General features: G+C 34.8%; 1 protein-coding gene across 1 annotated transcript; it reads right to left on the bottom strand.

The window, feature by feature from the left end:
• Window positions 1–9,575: 9,575 nt before the first annotated feature.
• On the bottom strand, window positions 9,576–11,067 carry LOC141659185 (exonuclease 1-like). Its single transcript, XM_074465957.1, has 4 exons — window positions 10,919–11,067; window positions 10,296–10,470; window positions 9,929–10,138; window positions 9,576–9,772 (listed from the first exon to the last, which is right to left on the bottom strand). The coding sequence occupies exons 1-4, from the start codon at window positions 11,065–11,067 to the stop codon at window positions 9,587–9,589; spliced, it is 720 nt and encodes a 239-aa protein (XP_074322058.1). The 3' UTR covers window positions 9,576–9,586.
• Between the last annotated feature and the right edge of the window lie 692 nt (window positions 11,068–11,759).

Below are 11,759 nucleotides of genomic sequence, written 5' to 3'. Positions count from 1 at the left end.
TCTATGTAGGTTTTTCCTAAATGGCTGAATAAAGACTAAATCATGCTCCCTGTGCCTCAACTTTAGGGATGGGATGCCAAGTGGGGGATCCGGTTTCATAAAATTCAAATCCGATTTGTTATGTTTCGGAGTTTCGGAGTTTCGGATCGGGTTTGAGTTTGGATATTTAAAATAAAAATTCAAATTGGATCCGTCGGGTTTTTTCGGGTTTCAGGTCGGTTTCGCCGTTTCGGGTTTTATTCGGATATTTTAAAAGTAATTATTTAAAAATAAATAAAATTTATATTATTATACAAATATATTTTTTGAATGTTAAGAATACAAAAATAGTACTTTATATACTGTCAAGTGTTGGTGCAGTGGTCGAGGTCTTACTTTACTAAATGTAGGTTAAAAGTTTGACCCACTCGTACATGTGCGTTTGTGTAACTAAAAATGTAGTAACATACATATATAATTCAATATTAACGTCAAATATAAAAAAATTAATTATCGATAATCATTCAACATCCCGGTTATAAACATTAGATTTAAATATTTGATGTATCTAAATCATGCATTATTATTATAAAATTATGTAAGATAGGAATATGTTATAGAATTTTTTCGGGTTTCGGGTTCGGATCGGATTTGGAACGGATTTCGGGTTTCGAGTCGGGTATCGGTTCGGTATACCTAAGATCCAAATCTAGATACAAATTCTTTCGGGTCTAAAAATAGGATCCAAATCCAAATCCAAAAAATCGGGTTCGGGTAAATCCAAACGGATCGAAACGGGTCGGGTATTCGTCGGGTCGGGTAAAATTGTCATACCTACTCAACTTTGGACAAAACAACACTTGAAATATTATTCTTTATAAAACTTTATTTGTTATACATAACTTTTATTTGTATCCCCCATTAATCATTAGTGCTTTTATTTTCTTTTTCAGTTCCTCTGAACCCAATTCATCAATGTTAACAATTAACCTAAAATTTAACTAGAATGACAAAGAAATTCCAAGTTTGATAAAAAAACAAGAATTGATAAATTAAGACGAACTATATTTACTCGTTATTAGAAAAATTCAACTCTCGGTTTAAGTATGAATTGTTTTAAAGTTATGCATAAGTTACTAGACATACGATGTGTGTGAATTTATGTATACATCGTTATCCGGAATTCTTAAAATATATACTCAAAGAAAAAAAACCATACAAAACCCAACAAAAGTGAGAACAGACAAAATAAAATATTAATAGAAAAATGTATCTTCGTAAGCAAAATTTAAAGAAGACTGGGATTAGGGTATCAAATATCAGGGAGGAATGGAAAGTTATAGATGAATCTTATGAAACAAATGTCTTCGTAATCAGTTATTTAGTATCAAAACTAGAAATCTGCTAAATGTTTCACTCAATCTTTCATCAGGAGCATAGTGGAAATATTCATATTGTTGTATTATAAGTTGCATCTTATTTTTCCTAACTTGCTTAGAACCTTCACACATCGTTTAAATCATGTCTCATACTTATTTGGTTGTTGAACAATTCATAACATTCTCAAACATATCAAAATCTTTATCATTGTATCGAATGTTCATGGTTCTTTTATCCTTGTTTATTTGTTCCAAATCATCTGGTGAATAGTTGTTTAGATATTTTGCAATTATTCAATCAGGACCAATGGTTTCATTTGTTGATGTAACGTCTCTAATTATTTCAACAGGGACATGTGGACCTTTATCAATGCAACTCACGAAGCCTTCATCGTATGACATCAAGTGTAGTCTCGTCCTCACTTTTTAAGGAGAATAATACTCACTATGCAATACTGGATTCTTCAGACCAGCATCCTTATTTCCCATGTTGATTGATTACTTTCAAGATCTTTAAACCATTTGCATGTTGAAGGCTTACTCTGAAATCAATTGTTATTCTCTAGCAATCAACTAGGGTGATTTTTAGAAGGAGGCTGAATACAAATAAATTTTGTTTTGATATTTTTAAGCAGCAAACTAAAAATTCCAAATTTAAAAGAACATAACAATTAAAAATTTCAAGTGATTTATTTTTTAGCTCACCACCTAATATATATATTGAAGAAATAATATGTGTAAATTATAATGGGCTTATGTTTCTAAAGTTAACTTTAGGTAAGTATATAAAGTTAAGTCACTTTTTGATACAAAATTAAGGTCATTTTTGTATATATACAGGGGTGAATTCTATTATTACAAAAATGCCACTCAACTTTTATATATAAAATCCCTTTCATTTTAAATAACTTTCCTACAGTTAACTGTAGATACATTTTTCCCAATTATAACTAGCAATTTTACAACTGCATTTACAGTGTTTCTCTCAAGATAATCCTCACTAAAAATGAACACTTTTGAAACTATTTTATAAGGAGATAACACTAAAACTACTTGGTTTATATATCACCAAGTTACTGTTAGAAAATGAAAAGTTCGGGGCATGTTTTAGATATGTTCTTGATGTAATTTTCTAAAACTAATTATTGGAGGTTGTTCCTTGTAATGGGGACTTAAACTTTCATGTTTGGATCTAAGTCATTTTCTTAGTGTAATCCATATAGAAATTGAGGTGAAGTCAGTAGCTTGAAATGGGTTTATGGGTTTTGTCCCACGTTGATTAAGTAAAGACAGATGTAGTGCTTTATATAGTACCATGTACAAGAGTAGTATACCAACTACTAAGGCATGTGGGTGTGCATGTTGTTATTGTGTGCCTCGCGCGCATACACACATACACGCGCGTCGCCGCCGCCTCGCCACGCCATGCCACGACTCGGGTCAGGTCGAAGGGCGATTTGGGTGATTGTCTCGCGTACACGAGGCGGCCTGGGCGAAGAATTTTACTACTTGTTTAATTAAAATAATCACTGACTTGTTATATTGTTTTAATCTAAATATTGAATCCGTGTAACATGGAATATCAGTATTTGCTGATCAGAAATTACTAACTCTGATTTGCTGGAATAAACATTGATCAACCTTGGATCAGAATTTGCCGAGCTGTAAGATCCTGACGCGCCTGGATCAGGATTTGCTGAGGCTGTCAGATCCCGACGTGCCTGGATCAGGATTTGCTGAAACATATAAATCCTGATGATGACTGGATCGGGATTCGTCGAGTGCAAATATTGATGGGTTGGTTGTATCGGGATTTCACAGATCCTGACAGTGACTGTTACATTTTTTATTCTGGAAATATTCCATTAAATGCAACTTAAGTCAAAATATTTATTTTAATTAATATAATATCTTCAGTTACGTTTTATTTTATATTGTACACAGAACTTAATGTTTGAAAAAGATATATTGAACACACATACTTGTGAAACCCTAACTGCTATCTCTCTCCCCCCTCCAAAATATACAGATTATATCATAGATTTTATGGGCGGACTGAGGTACGGGTCGCTATTGAGTGATATGTATTTGTAGACGAAGTTCTCTGTGTCGTTTTATCCTGAAAGCGATATTGCTGCAACCCAACACAACGTAAGTGGGACAATAATCTCTTCATGAACAGTCTAGACTTCTCGAAGGCTAGGCGGCTCAGCTGTTGTTGGTTTTCAGATTTGTTAGAGTTAAGTGTTCTTTCCACTCTTTGTCAATTCAGTTACTGATATATCTTATTATTTTTCCTTCGTGTTTTTGTTTCGTTATCTGATTTATTGCCGGTTCTTGTTAATTTGTGATATATATAACTGCCTCATTGCTGCGCGTAATGTTAATTATACCCAACAATTGCAATCTTTACTAGATAGAATATAACACAGTCTTCTAGGTCCACCAATATTGCTTCTGCATTTTTTCCAGTGAGGTTTGATTCAACCTTGATATATTGCTTGAATATCCCTCCAGTTTGTAATGCATAAGATTAAAATATTTCTTTTTCTTTGAAATCCAATATCATATGTAAAGTTTGTCTTGGCTTACATTTTCTTTTTCGAGAGTCCAATCAACTCATACGTTATGTTAGAATCAGGATGTGATAAGTGTCAAGTCACCGTCAACTGTTTTTCAAATCGCCTTAGTCGTTGAGAGTGATTATTTAGCAGTTGATGGATTGATGCAGTTAGCCATTAATTTTATTTCTTCACTTAACAATTGATAACTCACTTCACTTGAAAAATACATGGCATAACATATTTACAATTAGCCATTATATTCTAGATTATCCATCGAGTCAACATAACTTCTGAATAAATAACAACATCACTAGCTAATATATAAATCTCATATAAAATGTTACAAAAGTCTCATCAGTTGATGGGCTACCCTTTCAACAGATATCCCTTAGGATGGTTAGCGGTTAAAGGCTACAAAATTATTTAAACAAAATTATGCTATATGTTTTATTTATCACCGGGAGTTGAACTGATTCCTAAAAAAAAATTAAAATTTAATAAATTGTTAATTTTTAAGATAAGTTATTTGTTTTAGATTAATTTCACATCATGTGACACATTTTTAACCTTTGTTAGGTGTCTTCACGGTATGAACTGTTGGGTATAATTCTACACTACGCGCAACAATGTGAAAGTTATATAATCAGGTATAGCAAGAACATGCAATTAAATCAAGTAACGAAATAAAATACGAAAGCAAAATAACAAGATAAATTAGTAACTGAATTGACAAAGATCGAATAGAACACGTAGCTCTCACAGAAGCTTTATCAAGTCTGCAAGAACTATAAATACAATAACCGAGTCGCCGAACCCTTCAAGAGGACTTGACTGTTCTTGAAGAGATTATTCCCCCCCCCCCACTTACGTTGTGATGGGATGCAGCAATATCGCTTCCAGTATAAAACACCAACAGATCAATCTGGCGACAGAACCAGCAGCGATCAACCGCGACTAGCACCTCAGTTTGCCCATAAAAAAACCTATGCAACTCACATATGTTTGCGAGGTAGGCACCGAGACTTATCTTCTTTTTATCTCAAGTATACCTCTCAATATATAGGCATCTCAACTTGCTCTTATTCTATTTTACTCGATTTGGTATATCAAGTAACAAAACTGAAAAAGGTAAATAAATTGGGTTTTCTTTATTATTTATATTATATCCTGATTAATTAATATTAATATTAAAAAATATATTCGGAGTATAATTACAATAATCCTTACTCAATATATTTAATATTAATAATTAAATAATCAATATAAATAATTAAACTTGTAATAGAAAAAAAGATAAGAGTTCCCACTGGCACTAGGCCACACAAGCATTCCACTTATGCTAGTAGTTGTAAACAACACTAACACAAGATGTTATATAAACTCAGTATCTTTCTTTTACAGTATCAATATGGGATAAAATCCCCATAACCCATTTCAAACAAGCAACTTTGTCTCAATATATTAATGGATTCCACTAAGAAAATGTCTTAGATCAAAATATGAAAGTTTAAGTCCTCATGTCAAGGAACAACCTCCAAGTGTTAGCTTCCGGAAGTCATATCAAGAACATATATAAAATATGCCTCAAACTTTCCATTTCTAACAATCCCCCACAAATCCATAATTGAATTGCATACCAAATTTTATACATGACATATTTTTCAGAGTCGGTACCCTTCCGGGTTTGAACCCTCCTAAGTCCCCTACTTCGATGGCTACCGGATATATATGGAATGTTTCACCTTGAATCTTTATACATTGGGTGTAACTACTCTCCACAAACTATGACAAATCAAAGGCTATGGTGCCAATCTACGGCTTTGAGACATTAATGGTCATGTCTCGATCTTGTTCGTCGAATATTTCGAGGAATAACTCTTTTCTCTAATTGCGACCACACAATTACATTCGCTTAGCTGGGCATCTCCAGAGATGTACTGCTATCATCTCGCCAAATGACTTGACCCCATTCAGAGTTCAAATAACTCTTGCTATACTTGCAGCAACGGTTGCTTTTAGGTTTACAGGGAATAGACTCAGATACATAAGTATCTTAGTATATAGTGAAGTACTACTGACTCACCCTCACAGCTTGTTATTACCACATTGAATACACTTTCAAGGGATCTCCTCTCAGGTGTATTGGGTTCCCGCTGTTGATGAATCATGATGGGTTACCAGTCCCATTCCCAACCTAGACTTAAGGACTACAACATGCTCAAGCCCCTTAGTCAGCGGATCAGCTATATTATCTTGAGTTCCTACGAACTCTATAGCAAGAATCATATCAGATACAAGACCCCTTATAGACTTCAGTCTAACTTGGATGTGTCTCTTTGTCTTAGCATTATACTTCACACTTATGATCGTATCAATAGTTGAATGGATATCACAATGAGCATAAATGGCAGGAAGCGGCTTGCTTACTACATGTAACATTGACATGAGTCCATGTAACCATTCAGCCTCCATCATCGTGGCATCAAGTGCACACAACTCATCCTCAAAAGTAAACTGAGTAATCAAAGCCCGTCTAAAAGACTTCCAGGACACTGCTCCACCCGCAAGGGTAAACACATATCCAGTCACTCCATTGGAACCGAATTTCTTTGCTATCCAACTTGCATCACTGTACCCCTCGAGTACCCCCGAAAATCTCCGGTAATGCAAGCCAAGGGAAATAGTTCCCTTGAGATATCTAAGAACTCTATCCAGTGCCTCCCAATGACTCTTATTTGGACAGCTTGTATATCTAGCTAACTTAGACACAAAATATGAAATATATGGTCTAACACATTAGCAAGATATTGCAAACTCCCAATAATCTGAGAATACCTTAACTGAGATACATGAACTCTAAACTATTCTTGACAATGGCAATTTTTGAATCATATGGTGTACCAGCGATTCTACAATTTGAATAACCGTACTTCCCAACTATAGATTTCTCTATATAATGAGACTGTGACAAGGTTATTCCACCAGTTGACTGAGTCAACTTGATCCCAAGAATCACACTAGCATCGCCCATATCCTTCATTTTAAAGTGCCTTTTCAAGAAATACTTTATCTCGTTAATAATCTCAATATTGGTTCCAAATAACAAAATATTATCTATATACAAACACACAATCACACAATCATTACCTTTAACCTTATAATATACACACTTGTCACTTTCATTAACTAAAAACTTGAAGTCTAAAATAGTTTCATTAAACTTTTTTATGTCAGTCTATTGGTGCTTGTTTAAGGCCATAGATGAACTTGACTAGTCTACATACTTTCCTCTCATTATTAGAAGCAACAAATTCTTCAGGCTGGTCCATATAAATCTTTTCTTCAAGGTGACCATGAAGAAAAACTGTCTTTACATCCATTTGATGGATGATAAGACCATGTACGGGAGCCACTGCAATAAGCATTCTGATTGTTGTCATTCGGGCAACAGGAGAATATGTATCAAAATAGTCAATGCCTTCCCTTTGCCTAAAGCCCTCAGCAACTAGCCTAGCCTTGCACTTATCTAATGAGCCATCAGGGTTTAGCTTCCTCTTGAAGATCCATTTACATCAAATAGTAGTTTACCTGGGAGGGAGATCAACTAACTCACATGTTCCGTTATAAACAATTGAGTCAATTTCACTCTTTACAACACATTTCCAATGTCTTGACTCAGAAGAATCCATGGCTTGACAGAAAGTTAAAGGCTCATCCTCGACATTGCAAGTGATAAAATCACGTCCAAAGTCCTTGACCACCTTTGCAAGCTTACTCCTTTTAGGTTCCTCTACTTCATTAGGAGTAGAACTACTACTAAGATCCGCCTCCATATTTGTCATTTTTTCCACATGATCAAAAATAGAGCTCGATGTGTGAGTGAGATCATCCTCATAATTACCCAAAGGTATACCGGTCTTCATAGGGAACACTTCCTCAAAGAAAGTTGCCTCACGAAACTCAATTATCGTATTCGCCACAATACCATCTATGTCAGATTTTAAAACTAAAATCTCATAGCAATTGTGGTTTCAAGATAGCCCAGAAAGATATAATCAACAGTTTTTGGACCTAGTTTCTTTCTCTTATGTTCAGGGACAAGCACCTTAACAAGGCACCCCACACACGATGATAACTCAAACTTGTTTTATGCTTTCTCCATAATTCATAAGGTGTCTTGTCCATATGTTTCAAAGGGACTCTATTCAGAATATGGCAAGCCGTATTCAGAGCCTCTCCCCACATGTATTCACTAGTACAAAAAGGGTCTATAGCGTCGGTCAAAACATACTTTTAGCGTCGGTCAAGTGGCATAGTATATGCAGGCGACACTAAAGGTATGGATCTATTGCGTCGGTTATTTAGGCGACGCTTAAAATTGTTATAAGCGTCGGTTATCGGAAATGCCGACACTAAACGTATAGGCATAACCGTCAGTTATCTAAGAAACCGACGCTATTGGTATAGGCATAAGTGTCGGTTACCTAAAATGCCGACGCTTTAGGTATAGGCATAAGTGTCGGTTAACTAAACTGCCGACACTGTAGGTATATGAATAAGCGTCGGTTACCAAAAATGCCGACGCTCTAAGTATTGACCTATTGCGTCGGTTAACAAGAATGCTGACGCTTATAGTATTTTAAAAAAATACTTTTATTATTTTATTGATAACCTTAACTTGTTGTCTTACATACACAATGCACCTCCAGAAGACTTTGATGAGATATTATGTATAACAAACAACAACCACAAATAAACCATAACAAATAATAAATATATTTGATTTTTAAAGGAAATGTATCGATCAAGGTTTCATACATAATTATGCTAAATATCTTTCTGAATCAAAGATTTCTATATACATAAGTATGAACTTTTAACATTTTACTTGCATAGTTACTCAAATCACACAGGACCTGCAACCACTTCCCCTGTATCTTTGCCGCCGCGGGAATTACAGTTCAATCTTGATCAGATAAACAATACCTTCTGTTTCTAGGCACAACCTGTCCAGAATGATCAAATCCCGGGATAAACTAGTGGACAATGAACATGCACGAATTGTTGCTGGTCCAAGGACCTGACTAGAGGGTACATAGGTGGGTTCAAATGAAATTGATACTTAGCACATAGATGTCGTGGGTGGGTTAAGTCTCTGCTAGCGACCTGTAGATCACCAAAAAAAGTCAAAAATTAGTAACACACACCATTAGTATAGATCACCATTAGTACAAGCAGAATTACTATAAGGAAACCATATCAGAAGCATTTCATCATACATATATTATTAACATCAGAATTTAAATCATCCCGCAGGACTCGGCCAAATAGGCAAGAAAGACTAAATTTATCAACAATCTAAAGAGAGGGGGGGTTGTTCTGGACTGGCTCCTTTTAACTAGATGTATTGTCAAATAAAAGAATACATGTATCACTATTACTTTATGGACAATATCTTTGAAGCAGGGGCCATGTAAGAATAGTACCCGATATTACTTTGTTTTTGACATCTGTTAGACTACTAGGCAGAAATTGATCAACTACTATAGTTTCCTAAACAAACTCTATCAAAGAATGGAAACTTTCTCTTTCAGCATGAACAATAGTTTAGAAATCTGCCAAGAAAAGAATCTGAATACATTTAGGCTTGTAACATAACGTCTTTCAAGGATATGGGCCTAGGAAATCCTTATCATCCCCATCACTGTCAGAAATGTCAGATAAATATACAATATCTTCTTTGATTGGGTCATAAACTCTTTGATATTGGAATGTTAGTAGTGCTTTCCTGAAAAATTCTTCATACATAGGTGGAACTGCAACATTACTATACTTCAAGTGCTTTATTACCTGAATTTTATAACATAAATAGAATCATTTAGGATAAATTAGTACATTTTAAAAATCAACAGACAGGACGAAGTCACGACTAAATTCGGGAGTTTAAGATGGTGCTGGGGAATGAATTTTTTTTTTAAAAAAAATAACAATATCGGTAACACTTACCTTGTCATAGCTTTTGAATTTCTTAATAAGAGCGTGGGCCTTTTTTAGGCCCATTCCAGGCAAAGACTGCAAATAGTCACAACCACTTAAAATGCACATCTCCAGAAACATCTGCTTGGTGAAATCAGTAAGATTTAGCTCCTTGTTCTGTTGTAGACGAGATGACTGAAATTCAACACCTTGTCCAAACTTGTCCATCTTGTAGATGATCTGGATTTATGAGATGATTAGAGTTTCTCAAATGTAATAAAAAAGAAAGTAACCTTTTTGCTAAGTATATATCATATCATCCACAAATTAAAATATCACAGGAGATGCTCAATGGTCTCAGTAAAATAAAAATTACATAGCCCACAAAACAACATACTCTTGGACAACCAAATGGTATCAAGTCTGAGTCCTCAGTTATAACTGCGTCAACCAGTTTGCTGACAGCCAAGAAGGTCATTTGCGCATCTGCCTCGTAAGGAGCCACAACATAAGCAACATTCTCCTGCTTTAAGACCTTCCGAACGTGACAAAAAATTCTCAAACATGCATGTCTAGATACAAGAAATTATTGCATACTGAGTACGAAGACAGCTATAATTATTAGTGACAGATCAGGTGGAGTACGTGATGGAGATAGATCTTCTGTATTTCTAAAGGTACACAGAGCATCTCAGAGTTTTAAACTATTTTTATTAGGGAATGTTTGGACCGACACAACTAATCATATCATTTGAGAAAACAAAAGAATAAGTGTGGCTGTGAACTTTTGACCATTTGGGCATCCTTCCTTGACAATTTAAATTCTTTGTACCATCTGCAACCAGTGCCAAACACTCTTACCATGATTCATATGTGTAAAATGTAGCAAACAACCACCTTATCAGTTCAAAATGAAATTAGATGTGTATGACCCAAACTAGCACTTGTCTTCATGAAACAAAATACACAAAAAAATATACATTTATCCAATTCCCAGCAGATAAAATCAAATTCGGATACCTTGCTCGCTTGTTCTCTTGCTCACTCTTCATTGGTAGATGACCTCCGTCGAAGACAAGAATTGGTTTAACACCATGATGCCGCAACATATTCACTCTATGCATACAATAGCCAATATGCCTGCGAGTTACAACACAAACCACAACCATAAATCACGTAACATTCAATCAATTTTGTCAGGAATACGAAACTACTAATCTCCAACCTAATCACTATTACACCAGAAAAGTCAGTTATAGTTTGTAGATTTCAATGATGCTATTGACAGCTTAGCTTGTCATGATTCCCCATTAATGTATGTTGTCTTCAGAGTTCAGAGTAAGCTTGCCACAGAGTACATGAAATTTATGAATAGTTACCTCGAGTGTAAATTCTTAAATAACAATTATGTATGTCTGGATGTGTAGTATGTGCCCAGGGGTCATGTATATGTGCTGGGTGACAATCGCAATAACAGCTGCGACTCTCATATTTGGTTAGTTTCTGAACAATTATTTGTTTATAATCTTGACTTAAGATTATATACTGGCAAGAAATAGGAGAAGTTTTGAATACCTTTAATACGATCATAATCTTAGTGTATAATATTTACATTCTAAAATCTTTTGGAGCTGGTAATTAATAATATTTCTAATTGTAAGTAAAGTTAAGCCACATTTTTTTCTGACATTGTTTTGTTCTCTATAAAGGGGTCCACTTCCTATTAAAAATATTGTAGGAAGATATGCAATGCGTTTCTTTAGAAGACCTGTTATCTGATATGCTCTAGATCAAAGAATTATGGAATACAGGTACTAATACTCGCCTATTTCTTGCTAGTAGACCTTCTAATTTGTGCACA

This window comes from Apium graveolens, chromosome 5 (assembly GCF_009905375.1).
Source record: "Apium graveolens cultivar Ventura chromosome 5, ASM990537v1, whole genome shotgun sequence".
Lineage (NCBI taxonomy): Eukaryota > Viridiplantae > Streptophyta > Magnoliopsida > Apiales > Apiaceae > Apium > Apium graveolens.
Note: the sequence above shows the minus strand (reverse complement) of the source record. Positions and strands in the feature narration are given on the sequence as shown.